This window comes from Cervus elaphus, chromosome 5, assembly GCF_910594005.1.
Source record: "Cervus elaphus chromosome 5, mCerEla1.1, whole genome shotgun sequence".
In the NCBI taxonomy this organism is placed as follows: Eukaryota; Metazoa; Chordata; class Mammalia; order Artiodactyla; family Cervidae; genus Cervus; species Cervus elaphus.
In genome coordinates, this window is record NC_057819.1 from 108,761,153 (window position 1) to 108,778,661 (window position 17,509).

At 54.0% G+C, this 17,509-nt stretch overlaps 1 protein-coding gene across 2 annotated transcripts; it reads right to left on the bottom strand.

The window, feature by feature from the left end:
- Nucleotides 1-203: 203 nt before the first annotated feature.
- Nucleotides 204-16,100, bottom strand: PDK2 (pyruvate dehydrogenase kinase 2). 2 transcript variants are annotated; one of them, XM_043904229.1, is made up of 12 exons: nucleotides 15,446-15,614; nucleotides 14,595-14,652; nucleotides 13,883-14,024; nucleotides 6,587-6,658; nucleotides 6,069-6,253; nucleotides 5,505-5,594; nucleotides 5,225-5,302; nucleotides 3,028-3,104; nucleotides 2,838-2,936; nucleotides 2,562-2,669; nucleotides 1,773-1,886; nucleotides 204-1,217 (listed from the first exon to the last, which is right to left on the bottom strand). In XM_043904229.1, exons 2-12 carry the CDS (start codon nucleotides 14,647-14,649, stop codon nucleotides 1,077-1,079), a joined length of 1,161 nt encoding a protein of 386 aa, XP_043760164.1. In that variant the 5' UTR covers nucleotides 14,650-14,652; nucleotides 15,446-15,614; the 3' UTR covers nucleotides 204-1,076. The 2 variants fall into 2 exon arrangements, with proteins under 2 accessions (XP_043760164.1, XP_043760163.1); XM_043904228.1 differs by lacking the exons at nucleotides 14,595-14,652; nucleotides 15,446-15,614 and adding an exon at nucleotides 15,827-16,100.
- Nucleotides 16,101-17,509: the final 1,409 nt, after the last annotated feature.

Here is a 17,509-nt window from a genome sequence, read left to right on the forward strand (position 1 = left end):
TGGGCTCTGAGTGTGGCAGGGCCCCAGGTCTGTCAGTGGGAGCTGCACTGTCAAGCGTTCTGAACGGACGGCTGTGGCCACTGTTGCGCTTGGCATGCACTGGGTCATGTCCGGAGCATGTCACGTGTTGGTCACAGGGACTGCAGTCTGCATACATTTGTACAAGAGGATCTCCCTCCCCCAGGAAAGCAGACGGGCCGCAGTCTCATTCCATCTCCTCTTTACTGTAGATGTCACTGTCACCATCATAGCCACTGGGAGGAGCACACAACTTTAACCCCCTGTGTGCTAAGGGGAAGGATAGGGGCATCCGGGGCTATAAAACTAGCTATATACACACAACATTCTAGGGAGAAAGCCACCCCAAGCACACACCATGTCCAGGCACAGTGGGAGTTGGGGTCTGCTCAGGGGGGACCGTGGGCGATGGGTAGGTGTATGCACATGAGGACATGCAGGGGAAGGGCTCTGGAAGTAGCAGAAACATTGCTGGGGTTACCGACAGGGAGGAGAGGCTGGGCGGCTGACCTCTGTGTCCTCCCAGATTATTCGGCTTTAGGGGTGAGCCCCAGGTGAGAATCCCCTCCCACTACACCAGATGTGGCAGGCACCTGGCCCCTTCCCGACACTGACACCAGACCAGTGCCAGGGTACCGGCATGGGCCAGGACAGTAAGGCAAGCAGGGGCGTCCACTTGGAAGGCCAGGGCGGTGGTGGGCAGTGAGGGGGACCGAGGGTCCCTGGCAGAGAAGTGGCAGCTCTGGGCTCAGAGAGGAAGACTGCCATGGAAACGTATCTCTGGAACACCCCATCAGGATGGAGACATCCTCCAATCCTCAGGCATTGCCCACAGAGACTGGACCCAGGGAGACCACCAAGGAGTCTCCATGGAGACAGAGATTGGCACTTAGGGGCCACCACAGACTGGTCACTGCAGTGATTTCCAAAGAGACAGAAGCTGGTCAACAGGGAGAGCCTCCTGCACCTGGGGGGGCTGGGAATGGGGAGGGTCACCACAGTGGCCGGACCCAGAGACAGCAGTCCATTCTCCTGGGTGTAGGTGAGTGGGGCAGCTTCTAGCTGACACGGTACGTGGACGTGTTCTTGGGCTCCGTGCTGGGCACACACCAATCACCGGCCTCCTGGATGGTCTGGTAGTGGCGCCAGGCTGACTTGTTGTAGACAGGCAGGCGCTCCACTGAGTCCGTGGACAGGGCCTGAGGGGCATCAGGGTCAGCCTCTTCTGCTTTCCTGCACCTTGCCCACTCCCTGGCAGACCACCCTTTCCCAACGGTGGGCTCCAGTGGCCACTAACTGTGGCCCACGTCAGCCCAGCCAGGCGCCACACTGGCTGAGATGACTAAACCAGAAAGACCCATGAAAGCGTCCGTCCCTTCTGTGGCTTGCTCCTGCCCGTTTAAAAAGGCTGTTCACTTTAAAGGTCAGGGAGGGAGAGGGAGGAGGCAGGCTGTGTGACCTTGAACAAGGTCACCAGCTCTGGGCCTCAGTCGCCCCAAGCTGAATGGATTCTCCATGGTTCCTCACATGTCAAGGCTTCCCAGAACAGGGTCTTTACTCCTGCACCACAGACTCCCTGAAACTGCCTGCCAACTCAGGAGCGCCTGGTGGCTGGGGAACTATAGCTCTGCTCTGATTCTGAGTCTGAAATCAGGAAAAGATTGGAGGGATGGAAAAGAAACCTAAGAACAGGCCCGACCTGTCAGCAACCCACCCCCGCCCCTTGGGTGGGGTTTGCAGGCAGGGGCCCTCACCTTGAGATAGATGACAGCATCGGTCCCAAAGCCCTCCATGGAGAAGAGCTGCAGGTCCCCCTGGAAGTACTTGGCATAGAGGCGGGAAATGGGGAGCCCATACCCAAAGCCAGCCTGCAAGGAGGCGAGAAGGGAGCACAGTGAGACACTGGGCCTGGGCTCCCTGGAGCTGCAGGGACCTATATGCGGAGTGAGGATGGCTCAGCTGGGGTCGTACAGGGGGCTCCCAGCACCAGGGTGAGGAGGAGACAGGAGAGAGGGACAGCTGGGAGACAAGATGGGGATGGTGGGGAGAGGGGATCAGTCCAGTGGAGGGAGGAAGGATGCAGGGCATGGTGGGGGTGGGGAGCAGGGCAGGGCAGGAGAGGAGGCTGGCTCTGGTAGTCAGGGGTCTGCACAGGTCACCGGGCACCTCTTTCTCTCTATTTCCCACACTTAGCCCCGCCTATTCCACTGGGAATGGACACGGAGGTGCTGGTGAGCTGAATAATGCCAAGAGAGAGGTAGTTACTAGTGGAGAGAGAGAGAGGACAGGGAGAACTGAGGAAAGGGGACAGACAGACACCCACAGATAGGTAGGGAGGTGCAGGCTGGGGAGAGGGAGGAGGAACAAGGAAGCCCAGACTCCGAAGAGGGGACTGACATCACACACAGCCTACAGCCTCCCATGGAGGTACCAAGGGAAGTAGGGAAGCAAGTGATGGGCACGAGTGACAATTTGATAAGAGACAAGAAGACTGACGCGCATTCTTCAGGAGGTCGGGGGGAACTGGAGTGAAGCCAGCTCACCAGTGGGGTTCCCCCGGTGCCAGGCTGGGGCATGGGAGCTGTGGAGTACATGTAACTGAAGAGTCGCTCAATCTTCCTCAAGGGAACACCCCCACCTCGGTCACTCATCTGGGGGAGACAGGACGTGTCAGGGTCTCTAGATCTGTTTTCTCCACACCCCATCCCTGATCTTCTCAGGTCTTCCTCACCCCCAGCGTCTTCCCTAAGCCCATCTCCTGGCAGGAGGGAAGTCTCCATCCCACTGCTCTCTGGCCCTCAAAGTCAAAGGTCACATACTTTGATGGAAAGATCTTCCTCGCCCAAGGCCACCATGACCTTGATAGGTGGAAGAGTGAGACTGGATTCGTGGCTTTCCACAGTTGCTCGCATGGCATTCTGTAGTGGAAAACATGATAAGATACAGTGAGAGCAGCCTAGACCTAACCACCCCCCACCCTCACAAAGGAACATCCCCCAGTCTCCTCACCTTGAAGAGTTCAAAAAGCATGTGGTAGAGGTGGGAGGGGACATAAACCATGTGAATTGGCTGTTTGGAGTTGGATGCTGCCAGGGAAGTCCAGACCAAAGATCAGGAGATTGTCAAGAGGTCACCATTCAGCATTCATTCACCAGCATCTAACACCCAGCACTCAACCACCATCCATTGTCCATCCATCTGCTCATTCATTCATCCATCCATTCATTCAGTGTCCATTCATCCATCTACCTCTCCATGTAATATCCATCCATCATACAGTGTCTATCCATCCATCCATCCATCCAGTATCCACCCATTCATCGATCATATCCATTCAACATCTATTCATTCCTCTATCTACACATCCAACCATCCGATGTCTTTCAGTCTATTCATTTGTTCAAATGTCTATCTTTTCCATCTATCCATTCATTCAGAGTACAGATCCATCCTTCCATTCATCCACTGTTTATCTATCCATCTATTCATCATTTATCCACTCAAATAGTATCTATCTATCTATGCTATACTTAGCCTACTAGCATTCACCTTGATACCAGAATCCCCTGGAGAGCTTTTTCACCCAGGGGAGATGGGAGGGGGCTACCCACGTGATCCTGACACCAGCATCCTACTTCCTAAGAATCATCCTAACCTGGAAAGTTTCTTGGTTTTAGGGACTGCATATCTTCCTGGTGCCTGGCACAGAGCTCTGTATGTAGCAGAAGCTCAGTAAATGTGCAATGGATCAATGAATGAGGGAATCTGAGGCCCTGTGCTGGGCAAGTGGAGACAAAAAGCTGAATAAAATTCAGACCTACCCTCTCAGAAATTCAAGTCTAGACAGAGAAATGCACAACTCACTTTCACATCAGGTGCTGTACCCAGAGCTGTGTGCAGGGCTCTGGGCCTGACCCTGGGGATCCGGAAGTAAAGTGGCCTGTCTCTGCCCTTTGGTTTCTGCCCCCAAGTAATTTAAACAGTGCAATTTAGAGGTCCACTTGAGGCAGGCAGGGCCTACCTCCTCTCTGGGAGGTCTGGGGAGGCTTTTCAGAGGAGCTGGACTTGAATGGGCTCTTAAGGGAAGACTAGGATATGGGCAGCGTGACTTGCAGGCATAAGGCATGAACGCCTTAGGTTTCTGGTGCACAGGCCAGAGTGGCTGAGGAGCAGGGTGGTGGTGGGAAGGGGAGAGGTAACTTCCAGGTCTCTGGTCCTCCTCACCCCTCCACCTCCAAGGTCTTTATCCAATTCACCCCCTTCTTTTCCTCTCTGCTGCCTTCCCTTCCCCTTGCCTAAATCTGCAGTGACGTCCTAACTGGTCTTCCTGGGTCCTCTCCTGCCTCCTCCAACCTCTAAATATCTTTAGAATGTTTCTCAGATCCTGTCATGACTATGCCTCAAACCTCCAGTGGTTTCTCAAAATCCCAGCTCCCGTCTGTAGCCTACGGGCCCTGCGTGCCCAGCCTCTCTCTCCCGCTGTTCACTCCTTCAATATCCTAACCCAGCCACACTGGTCCTTCTGGTTCTCAACTACTCCATCCAAAGTAGGACCCTTGTAGCCATCCTCTGTGTTCATCATTCCCTTTCTTCTTTTAGTAATAGACGCCTACTTCCCCCAAAGTTTTAACTAGCATGTAACTGCTCAGCTAGAGACTAAATTCTCAGCCTCCTCTGCAGCTGGCAGACTTAGGGAAGTGGTGTGATCAACTCCCAGGCCCTGCCGTCCACATCCTCTTTCCCAAAACTTCGCCAGGCTGGAACTGAGACGTGAGGGGGTATAGCTGACTTTGACCATTCTATCCCAGGGGCTAGCGAGAGGAAAACCTGTCTCTCAAATTAAGCATTTTTGGATTCCGGGAAGACAGCCAAACTGACATCCCATCTAATACACTGCTCCTACCCATGACTGTCAGGTTATCTCATTTTGTTTCCTTCCTGTCTCATATCATGACCTGAAATTAGCTTGTTTATTATTCACTCACTGGTTAAAGGCCCTGTTCCCCAACCGCCCCAACACCAAGAATGTGAGCTCCATGGGAACAGGGACCTTGCCTATTGTGTTTACTGCTTAATAAATATTTACTAGATAAATTAGCAATAGTAATATAATAATAGCTCTGCATCTCCCTCGTTTCCTGACTCCTACCTCACTTCCCTCTCCCATGTCTGCAGCCCTTAGACACACACAGCCTTATTCGCTCACCATTGATCTCCTGGATCTCCAGGTCAGGAGAGGCCATGTAATACTTGTCACACAGGAGCTTGGCCATGTCATAGGCATCTGAAAGAAGCAGGGGGTCATCAGGGAATGGGTGGCCTCCCCCCAGCAGGCAATTCTCTTGGTATCAACAGTGGGTGTCACCAACATTAAACCCATGGGCATGTGGCCCCCACCCACTGGGGAATGGGTCACCCTCTGGCCAGGTAAACGTGGGGGTTCACTGGGGCTCCTCTGTGGGCCAGGCACAGTGAGGATGACTCACCCTTCACCACCTCAGAGACGTTGCAGTTGGGGTCGATGCTGCCGATGTGTTTGGGGTGGGCAGGGTTGGTTCTGCCATCAAAGAGCAGGGCTACAGGCAGAAACGGTGGGCGCAGTTGGCGGGGCCGTGTCCCTCAGCGCTCCCTCCCTCCTTCCCCTGGCTCTCCAGGACTCCACCTCTATTTCTAACACTTCTGACCCTAACACCGTCTCCCCACCCTCCTACCCTCTCTCCTCTGACCAGACCCTACAACCTCGAATCAGGCCAGTTTTGGACCTTTGCAGGCCTGAAACATTCTTCTTCTCAGAAGTCTCGTTCCCACACATTCTACATTATATTTAATTCTTATCTTTTGCTATACGTTAAAATAATTTTTACCATCTTGTGTATTTAATGATTGGCTGTGATTTCGCAACACTCATAGTTAATTTTCCTAGAATAAGAAACTCTAGAAAACCACCTGTTTCCAAGTGTAACGAGATGGTTATGAGTACCACAGAAAGAAGTGACACAGTTTTGCTTCCTGTAAACCTCTGAACACTGAACGGCCCTGCGCCCGCTCACTGTGCTGGTTGATGAGCATGCGGATGGAGATGCGGCTGAGGTAGAAGCGGTCCAAGAAGTACTGGATGTTCTGGTTGGAGACGGGGTCGTCGCCGTAGGTGTCCTTGTATTCCAGCACGCCCTGAGCCATGGTGGGCACCACGTCATTGTGGCGGTTCCGGATGGTGACCAGGGCATCGGTGAACCTGTGGGGTGGGGGGCAGATGTTGGCTCTGGGACACCCTCAGACTCTCCCTGCTCTGCCCTTCTCTCCACACTTGCCTTCACCCACTCGACTCTTCCCAGCCCATTCCTCCTGAAGGCCGCCCAGACCTCCCACTGCCTGCCTGGCAGTCTGGGAGCTCCACCGGGTGGGTCCTGGGTCCCCCCACATCAGACACACCAGGATTGAGCGCTGTCTCCCCGCTCACCCTGGATACACCCAAGGACAGGGACATTTCCGTCATCCTACGGGCATTTCTGCCCCTGGGGCTGCGGCTCACACCTGCCCTCCCGCCCCCAGCCAGGGCCTCACTCACTGGCTCAGGGTCCGATGGTCCTCAGGGTCCTTGTCCAGGAACTCCATGATGTCCAGGAGACTCTGGACATACCTGTGCAGGAGGGGAGGGGGCATCACCTTAGCTCAGGGCCAGGCCCCTGCCCACCCGACTCTGCTGACCCAACGTTTGCCCTGTGACTCCAGGGGGCAGCCAGAGTGGGCAGCATGCAATGGGCTACACAGGTTGACAAGCTGCATCACAAATTTCCTCACTCTGCTCCATCTGTGACTCCTCCCGACAACACAGTAAACGTACTGTGCAAGAAAATCTCTAATTTGTTGGTTCTCAGAGGGCCTTTGCTTTGCTGTCCTAGAAGAGCAGTCTTCGAAGGGGCTTGGTGGCCACCCCACCCACGGGGCTCCTGGTGAGAAGACTGAGGCCCAGACTGGGGAGGGGGCCTTGCCCAAGACCAGCGGTGACAGCAAGGCACTCAGCCTCCCCCGCCGTCATGGAAACAGACCGAGTGTCTGCCTGCAGGGTGGCTGCTATATCCCAGGGGCCAGCCCAGCGCTCTCACAGAGCAGGGGTTCAAGGAGACAACCTCACACGCTGACTCTGGACACCAGGAGCTGTCATCCTGTTCGCAGTTCCTAGGGAAGTGGATTTTAAATGGTGGGTGGGAAAAACGAGGTTGGGGGGGAGTTGGTGGGGGCTGGGCATGCCCAGCTCTGACATGGGGTGGGGCTGGAGCCCATGGAGAGCCTGAAGGGGCCCAGCTGCCTAGATGCTGCCAAACTGGAGCCACTGTCCCCCCGTCCCCACTGTGAGGCAGGGAGCCACTGCTTTCCTACTAATGCCCCAGTCCGCAGCAGCTCACTCTCTTGGGGAAGGCAGACAGTTGAGCCTCTCTCTGGCAGAAACACTTGGGCTGGCAGGAAGAGGGGTCACTAGAGTCTGACCAGGGAGGGCCCTGGGGGCCTAACAGTCCCTCTAGAAGAGGTCCCACCATAATCCAAAGTCCCATGTATGCAGGGCTTTGACCTTAACAGTAAGAACAGCAGAATTCAGCCCCATTTCACAGTCTCCTCAATTGAGGCCTGAGGCAGTTCCGTAGCTGGGAGGTGATAAAGTGAAGACAGGCCTCCAGCGCTCCTGCCACTATACAGTGCTGGCTGCTCAAAAGGGCTCAGCCCCCTGGTCCTGTGGTTCTCTCTGCCTGGAATATCCTGCTCCCTTCACCTACTGCCACTCTCCTCTCTCTTGCTTAACCCAGTAGAGAAGACGGTGAAAGAGCTAGCTTTGAGGCTAGCTCTTGGCAGAGCCATCTGCCAAGTCCCAGCCTGGGCTTTTCCACTTTGAGCTGTGTGGCTCTGGGAAGTCATGGAACCTCTCTGGGCGTGAGTTTCCTTATCAGAAAAAGGGAGGGTATTGTACCTACTGCTATCACTGCTTTTTGGTGAGAATGAAGTGTGATAATCAACACAGTGCCTAGCAAATAGTGAGTACTCTAAATGCTTGCTCTTGTTATGAACAGTGGTTCAGACACTGTCAACAGCTGAGGGCACCCTCTTAGTCCCCAGGTGGCACGTGACACACTCCTCTTGGTTACACTGGGCACAGGCTCTGAATCACACCATGTTTGAATCTGTCATGCTCTGGACAGCCACGGAGAACAGATGGGGCTTTCCCAGCCCTGCTGCTGCCACCTGCCCTCCCCACACAGGGCCCAGCACAGCGCCTGGCAGGAGGTGGCAGAGTCACTCATAGCAGAGATGATCAGCTCTCCCTGGAACCCCCTCACCATCCTCAGAGCCCCAGCAGACAGTCAGAGCGGCCCTCCTACGCCCTCACTTCAGAATTCCTGGAGAATAACAATAGCTGCCGCTTACCCAGTGACCATCAGTGCTCACCTGTGCTCAGAGTCTATGCAGGGGCTTTCCTCTCCCAGGAGCCTTCATGAGCATGTGCTATTTCCCCCTTTTGCAGATAAGGAAATCAGCTCAGAGAGGGCAGATAATATGTTTCAGGTCACATAGTACGCATTCACACTGGGATTCAAACCCAGGTCTGTCTGATGCCAAGTCTACACCACATGGCCAAGTGCTTACTGTCTACACCGGTCCTAACAGTGATGCTGCTAATGTCCATGGTGAGGGCAACCAGTGTCTACCGGTGCTGGCCTTGTGCTAGGGCTCTGCTCTATGCTCCCCTAATTAAACCTCCACAATGACCCTGTGGAGGGTATGCTACTGCTGGACCCATTTTACAGATGAGGAAGTCAACATACGGAGCTGGAATGCTCTCTCACAGGCCTGTGTTACTCCAGATCCCTGGATCCCATGCCCAACAGAAAGCTTCAGGCTCATGTGATTCTTAGAGGGAGAGGGGATTTGAGAGGAGGACCTGCAAGTATGTAATGGTAGGAACAGACAGAGACAGGAGAGAAAGGAGACCAGCTGGGGGGTAGGTGCCCTGGAACCCCTTCCCAAGACCCAGGGGGCAAAACAGAGAGGGAGCAGGTTGGAACTACAGGGCTCTGACCAGCTGGGCCAGGACTGGGGGTTGGTGACAGGATGAGAGCTCTCGCTGCTGGCCCCACCCCCTGTGGCTGCCTAATGAACCACCAAGGGGGGTGGCATGAAGTAAAACAAAGGGCACCAGGATGGACTGGCAGTGGGAGCGCCAGCTGGCAGGGCTCTGGGGAGAGCTGCAGCCTCATTCAGGCCTCAGTCTCCTGGATTGTGAAGCAGGGATTAGAATCTCTGCCCGCCTTCCTCTGGGAGACATTCCATCAGGGGAGTGGTCCTGGGTGTACTCCCGGAAGGGAGAGGAGAGGATGATGAGAATTCTCCCAGGGGAACCGTGACTGGGCCTGAAACCCCTCAAGAGTCTGGCAGACCAGACCTTACCCGTGGTCCTGAAAATTGAAAGGAGGGAGTGATGCTGGCTCCAAAACGGCCCACCCTGGAGGGTCAGAGAAAGATCTGGGCTTAGACACGGACAGTCTGGAGCAGTGATGCAATGATAGATGTGTCACCTGCCCTGGGCCTGGCAGAACAGGCAGTGGAGCCAACGTGAAGCACTAGGGAAGGCCTGGCCTGGTGACCTCAGCAGTAAGCAAGGCCGCCCAGGACTTCCTGGGTGACATCTGGTGTGTCCTCCCCTCCCCTCTACCAAGTCATGTGGAGACCCCAAACCCTGCCTTCTGGGACTTTCCAGCCAATCCAGAGCCCTGGATTTGGCAGGTGGGAGGGGTAGAATTTGGTGAGAGGAGGGAGCATGTGTATGCCTGTGTGAGTGTGTGTGGGTGAGCCTGGGTGTAGGGATGTCGGAATGAATACCTGGCAGAGTGGGAAGAGGCACACGCAGGGCTTGTGTGGGCAGAGGAGTGGGGAGCCTGTGTGAGTCTGGATGCCTGTGGGGGTGTGTGTCCACAGCCGCTGGGGACCAGGGTGTAAACAAGGAAAAGGCCCTGTGAGGAGGGGAGAGGTGGAGACGTGCTGGTATCTGGAAGCTGCCTGTGGAGGGGCGCTGGGCACAGCCCTGAGCCAGGCTGACCTGGGCCCCATTGCTGACAGTGCTGCTCTCCGGTCCCAGTGTGTGAAGTGGGCTTCGCAGCAGCAGGAGTAGATCAGAGGAGGCGATGCTGGTGGCCGATCCACTCGGATTACATAAGTGATGGCTGAGGGATTCAATGGCAGGTTTTGGCTACAGCCCCGGGCCTGGCGCAGAGCAGGCCCTGGGTGCCCGGAACCAGTGAGGCGGTCATTCTTTTCAAGGGCAAAGACTACTGGGTTTGGTGTCCACACACCTTGCTGAGGCAAGGGAGGTTCATGAGAATGTGCCGTCGTATCCACTCTCACCCCCTTCCCATACTACACCCCTGCAAAGGCACTACTAGCCACAGGAGTGACTCACTGTCATTTGATTCTACTCTGCAACTCTCACTCAACCCTCCATTTTTCCAGATACATCCCCAAACTCCATGCCCTTTGTCAGCCTGTCACTTTCCCCTGTGAGATGTAAAGGTTACCCCTCTGTGCCCCCGCAACACTAGCCATCAAATAATCTCTGTAAAGAATATCTACTTTTCCGCTGACATGCTTTTCTTAGAAATATCTGATTCCTCCAGAACACGGCTCACTCCCTTTCCTTTGAGAGCACAGCCCCCAGATCACACAGCCTGGGTTGGAATCCCGGCTCTACCACTTACTACCTGATGAGCTCAGGCTAGTTTCTTAATGTCTCTGAACCTCAGTTTCCTCATCTACAAGACAGGGATGATAAAAAGGCCTACTCTGCAAGGTTGTTGTGAAGGGTAAATGAGTAAGGACATGCTCAGAGCAGCTCCTGATGGCCAGCAGGCCTTCCAGGGGTGTCTGCCTCTGTCATTGTCGTCCACCACCAAGACTACACTCTTAAGAGAACCTCTGCCACAGCACATCATCTTTGGCCAGAAGGTGACGCTGCCAGAAGATCACAGACATCACTCGTGTGTAGAGTTCATGTACTTCCACATCCAGCAGTGGCATCTCACCCATTTTACAGATGAGGAAGCTGAGACTCAGAGGGGCCATGTGGTTGGCCAAACGTTAAGTATCCAGCAGGCACAAAAGCCAAGCCTCAAAGTCAGGCATGCTGGTGCCACACTCAGGGCTTTCCTTCACCTTCCAGTCACCTCCAAAACAGGATCCCATGACCTCAAGTCAGTCCAGTTGAAATAATACATCAGGTTTGTTTAGAAACAGGAATTCTCCACTTGCTCACCTGCCTAGACCCTCTCCCCAGCTGAGTAGAAACTCCGCTAGCTGTTGCCACGTGTTAACTATTGCCACCACTGTTACCGAGAGCATGTGCACAAGTCTTGTCCATTTCCAAAGGAAAGGTTTTACTGCTCACTCATCGGTCTCTGAGGCTAGTAGCCCTCTTGCCAAGCTCTCTGGTAGGTTTTCCCCTTCCTCTTGTGGAACTGCCTACCTTCACCACCTCCATCATCCAACTGGCAAGGGGGTTCCCATGGAGAGGGAGGTCTGTCTCAGGAAGTTCTTCCTTGCCTCAGACCACAATCTCTCTTGCTGCATTTGATGCCCATTCTCTGGAAACAGTCTCAGCAGGCTGTCTCTTCATTGTGTCAGCACACTCTAGCAATACCTTGGTGTGCTCTCCTCTAAATCAATCATCCACTGGGAAGCATTCCCTCTTGTCTCACTTCGCTCTCTCCTGCTGTTGCTGGTCATTACTTCCTAGCTTTGAGAGAAGAATTAAGTCAGGCCAAGCCCAGACATGAGTAACTGATTTTCAAGAAGGGACTCTGGGACTTCCCTGACGGTCCAGTGGTTAAGAATCTGCCTTGCAATGCAAAGAACATGGGTTCGATCCCTGGTCAGGGAACTAAGATCCCACATGCCAGAGAGCAACTCAGCCTGTGTGCTACAACTACTGAGCCCTTGCACTGCAAATAGAGAGAGAATCCACGTGCTGCAATGAAAGATCCCCCATGACACAAGGAAGATCCCACATGCCACAGCTCAGACCCAACACAGCCACATAATAAATGAATATTTTTTAAAAAAAGAAGGGGCTCTATGGGCCTTGGGGGCATCACGGGCAATCAGCACCTCCCTGCCCTCCGTCCCCACATCTCCTGACTCTTCAAGGAAACAAGTGTCCAAGGAGGGGCCCAAGAAGCCCTGTCCTGGAGTTAAGGACCAGCTGGAGAGGCAGCCAGGTCACTCAGCTGGACAGAGCCGGAGGAGAGCTGGAGAGAACAGATGGCACCTTCTGTCTCCTCCCCATGCCTTCCACGCTGCCCCATGGCAGGAAATGCCGGTTGGCTCAGAGGTCCTGGACCTCTAAGGGACAGGCCCCAGTGAGCGGTGACCTCATTGTGCCACGTGAAAATCAGGCTCTGCCCTCTGTCCCCCCACCCACCTTCATCACTTGCAGTAACAGTGCTCTGTCCATAAAGTGAGTGCTCAGATGCCCTAGCCAGGCTCTCTCCTGCCTCCACACCTTTGCACAAGCAGTTCCTTTGGTCTGAATGCTCTTCCCTCCTTTCTAGGTCAAAGTTCACTTAGGCAACTTATAAGGCCCAGTGACATGTCACCTCTTCTCTGCCTCCATTTCAACTTCCCCACAGTGTTCTGATTCAACTGAAATTCACTGTGCAGAGACCATGTGCCTGGTCTTTTCTTACTTTATCCTCATTGAGTTAGAATAAGTCATTTATAGCACATTCATGCGCAGAAAAAAAGCTGGAAGGGCATCAATAAAGGGCACTTACAAAACCTGAATGTTTGGTTAAAGGGTGGAGGGAAATAATTGACATTTTCTTTTATCTACTTTTCTGTGTTCTCCAAATGTCAAAGTGAGCATTCTGCAATGAGGGGAAGAAACCAATGTTATTTCAAAGCAACATTATTTCGCTATTAATTTAAATAAAACAAACTCTTCAGTCGCTTACTTCCGGCCACTACGGAGCTCTTAAGTTTGCCCCTTTTATTCTCCCCATGAGAGGATGGCTCCTGAGCAGCAGCTGCTGCTGCTGTTTCCCTAACCTAACACAGCACTGAGCTCCACGTAGGTGTGGATGCCCCGAATCGAAAAGGAAACCACAGTAGTACCAGACCTGCCATAGCCAGAACAACAGGCAAAAGATTTCTGCATGCATGCCACTGAAGATTAACCACGATTAGCTACTCACACCCCCAGTTACAGAGCAGATTTTTGTTTATTCTTCATGTGATTGGCCTTTGGTTAATGTCATTCAGTTTTTAATACTTATCCCTGGACAAAGTTTTTGAGTAAACTTTACTGAGAATTTCTCTCTGCTACTGCTGCTGTGTGCAATAAACTTTTGGTCTTTGCCCGTCTAAAGCTCTTTGGGGTTGGTACTGTGCCAAGCTTGTGTCTATTTGAGTGTTTTCCAACATCCCAAACAGGCTGATCTGTTTGGATCATACAATTTGAAGATTCACTTCTTCCTGTTTCCCACAAAGTTGCCCCAGCTAGATGTTATCCAACAGGTGCTAGATTCTCAGGGTCAGGGCCGGTGGCAAATGCTGCCATGAGCCTGATTTGGGTTTTGGTGTGAAAATGATGATTTCCTTTTCCAGAGAATGGAGGGTGGTGGGTATAGGGCTGTCTCAGAGACATGGAGGCTGGAAGCTTGATCTGAGTCCCTGCTACGGCCTACGATTCCCACTTGACTGTGAGAACTCCCCTACTTCTCAAAAGTCCCCGTGCCTCTCCTCTTGCCCCACCTCCTGCAAGGCTGGGAGCATCGGGCATCTGACAATGGAGTGGGGGGCACGGGGATCTAGCCGAGGGTCTCACCAGCTCTGTACCAGCTGCACCGAGGGTGTGCTCAGTACCCGGTCAGGAAGCAGGTTGATCTCCTTCATGATGTTGGCCAGGCGCACAGGCAGCTCCTGCCTGAGGAAAGTGAACGAGGTTTTCTCACAGGCATTGCTGGACCCTGGTGGGAGAGGGAAAGGTGAGCCTAAGAGTTACAAAGCACTGGAGCCAGAAGACCTCTGAGTGGTGGGGAAGGGGGTCAGGTCACTAAATACTTCATTTCCTGAGGATTCAGAAGAGACAAGACGACAAGGAGGCACAGGATAAGGGCCCCTCCTGACCCAAGCAGTGACCGCCACACTACCCAGCCTAACCCTCAGGGAGGTTGTGTCCTTTCCCCACCTCCAGCTGAATCCTGCTTGCCTTCAACCACAGGGGACAGGGCCACCCTGGGCCCACTGGGTGCTGCCTCTGGCCCAAGTTCTCTCACTTCTTCTCTTTCTTTTCCCTCCTAGTAGACACTCACTTTGCGGGGCTTGAGCCAGGTGGGCAGAGGAGCCTGGGAAACCCATCCTACCTTGAGATGAGCTTCCCTGGCTGAGGGAAGCTATGCTCAGACCACTACAGCCATAGGGTCCGGGCATCATCTTGGCCCAGGTGGTCTTTATGTCCACAGTAGACTTGCCCCTACATTAATGCCCACCCACCTGAGAGGTAGACAGGGTTGGGGAACTGGGGCCCAAATACTTACAGACTCTTGGTCTGGCTCGAAGATGAAGAGCAGGTAGAGGACTGAATGAGGTCATGGCCTAGAGTCAGGAGACCTGGGTTCTAAGTCCAGGTTCTGCCTTTAACTCTGTCACCCAGGGCGTGTCACTATCCCTCTGAAGAACTGTTTTACCCACTGGACTCCAAGTGGACCACTCTACTGTGAGTGCCTTCCTGCTGTGACAGATCTATTAACTGGGGTCCAGTCTGGACTAAACAACTGCTGGAGGCTGGGAGTGGGCTCAGGAAGCTTTCCTACATGGCAGGAGCTCAGATACGGAGGGAAGCAGGTGAACAAGTATCGGGCAACAGATGCCCTGTGTCCTGGCTGCCACCTCCCCGCCCCCTGCCATCAGTGACGCAGCTGTAACCTGAGCCAGGCACTGTCTCCTCAACTCTTGAGAGACCTGGGCAACCCCTTCTAATCCCCAGCTGGCACCATAGAAATTCCGTGTGGACAGACACTGTCCACACAATGCCTGTTTCAGTCACCGTGTTGGCACAGCCTTGCCACTCCCAGAACACTGGTGGTAGGTGACCCTGGCCCAGGAACCCAGGGGCAGCTAAGGATGGGTACAAGCTGTCTGGCTCCATTTCACGGTGCCCCGGACCCCTACCCAGCTGGGGACAGATGGCCAGGCCACAGTAGATTTGATCTTCAAGTGTCCTTGCTTTCCAGGACAGCTGGGGGCCAGCTCTTTCATTGGAGGGAGGTGTACCAGTCAGGGCCTCTCTCCTGTTGACTCATCTGAAAGAGTCCCTCCCACTAACAGACCCCTAGGGCGGGCAATGCCCCCTAGTCGCTCCCACAACACCCTCCATTGCCTCTCTGACCTTTACTCTTGGAATCGCCAGGACAATCCCCAGTAACCCTTTAGTGCCTGGATACAACCTCCTGCTCCAATGGCACTGCCTCTCCTCCTCTCCAAGACTCCTCACAAAACCCAGGAAGACACCGTGGACCTCCCCCTTCTCAGTGGCCCCCACTTCCCCCTAACAGCCCAGTCTTCAGCCGGGGTGCCCTTAACCCTTTCAAGCACAACCGGCCCCGGCCTCCCCGTTAACTCTTTCCTGTCTGAACTCCTGCAAGCAAACCTTCCCTGTCACTCGGCCTCCCTTAGCCTCCGAGTTAACCCTTCTTGACCAGGACTCCTTCACCCCCACTCCCGCCCCTCGCAGACCCCCCGCGGCCAGCCGCCTCCCGCTCACTCGTACCGAAGTCCAGAAACTGCTTCATGGACAGCGGGGATGGGGAGAACTTGCTGAAGTGCTCGATGTATTTGGGTGCCCCTGCCAGGGACGCATTCTTCAGCAGCGCGCGGACCCAGCGCATGGCGGTGGCGACAACTTCTCGGGCTCGGGCTCTGGACCCTGCGCGAGCAGCGCTGGTGCTCGGCTCAGCCCAGCCCGGCCCGGCGCCGCGGCGGCCGCCTCCTCCCCACCTCTACCCCAGCTAGGCTCCGAGTCCCGGCCAATTGGCTTGTTGCAGCGCCCCGACGTCGCTAATGGCGTCTCACAAACAACTCCAGGAGAGCCAATAGCCTCTCGCCCCGGCACGTGGCTACCCCCTGGGCCCGCCCCCTTAACCCAGTGTTTGCCTGGAGCGGCCTGTTGTTTTCGAGAGGCAGCGCCGAGAGCCCGCGCTGAGAGCCCGCCTCCCCGGCGTCACCACGCGCGTTCCTCCTCCCGGCCTAGCCCGGATTAACCCCTCCCTCCCCAAAGGCCCGTTATTCCCTTTCCTCGTACACTCCGTTTCCCCGATCCCTCCCCGAATCTCCTTCACTTGCCTGCCCCAAGGTTGTTCGGGAGCTTTCAACGCATCCTTTTCCGCCCACAAGGGCCCGATCCACCTGTCCTGATCTCCACCCACCTGCTCTCCCTCAGGGCGTCTGGTGGGTTCCCAGTCTGGAAGACAGTGACTCGGACTGTGGATGGATTGGGATGCGACCCCATGCTAATCCCTAATATAGACGTGTAACACACCTACTTCCACAAAGATCCAAGCAGCTCAGGACAAGGCAGCATTTTGCTTTTCCAGTTAAAAAACTCCGAGTCAACCCCCTCACTAACGCCTAGCGGCGGCTACAATGAACTTTTAAAACCACCTTTATTTTATTATTCTCTACTCATTTGACCTGAGAAAGCAACCTTTTTCGTGGGAACATAGCTCGTCCTCTTGGCCGGATATGTCCCGTCCCCGTCCCCGCATCCCACCCACTTGAGGTGTTTTTCGCTTCAGTCTTTGGCCCACACTCATCAAGTGCCAAATAGTTGCCAGGCTTATATGCTGGGAACGGGAAACACAGACAGGATTGGGACATGGTCTTTTGCCTTGATTATTTCATTTCTCAGTTTGAGAGAGCTGCGTAAGTAAATAACTAAATAGTTACAACAGACTGCAATTATAACCAATGCAGAGCTATGTGCAAGTCTTCACAATGGAAGGGACTCTTAGCTGAATGAATACTATCCCATACGCCAGGCACTCTTTGCATGCATCATCTCATTGAATTCTCTAGACAGCTCTACCGTGCTACTGTTACCACCATTTTACAGTTGAGGAAACAGGTTCAGGTACCATTTTCCACTGCAAATCTGAAGGTGTTACTTCCCTTGCTCTCAGCCTTGGCCTTCACTTCTTACTGGAGCCTTTCCAGTTCTCACATGATCTGGTTTGGTTTAACTCTCTGGCCTCATCTCTTCCACACTCCCCTGCTCAAGTCCCACCCATACTTATCTAGTGCCTTGAACCAGACTTCAATCTCCCCACTGTTGCAAATGATGTCTCCTACCCATGGATCATTCTTTCTTCTGTCACCTACCCATTCTTCTGCACTCACCAAAATCATCAATGACCTAAATGCTAGCTGAATGGAGTACAGGTAACAAAACACACAA

What these genes read in the sequence shown, in the direction of transcription:
- PDK2 (XM_043904228.1), bottom strand. Translation starts at nt 15,944, where the DNA reads ATGCGCTGGGTCCGCGCGCTGCTGAAGAATGCGTCCCTGGCAGGGGCA. An exon ending in GACCATCGGACCCTGAGCCA is followed by an intron (nt 6,254 to 6,586) that starts GTGAGTGAGGCC and finishes CCCACCCCACAG; the next exon opens with GTTCACCGATGCCCTGGTCA. An exon ending in GCACCGGGGGAACCCCACTG is followed by an intron (nt 1,887 to 2,561) that starts GTGAGCTGGCTT and finishes GCCTCCTTGCAG; the next exon opens with GCTGGCTTTGGGTATGGGCT.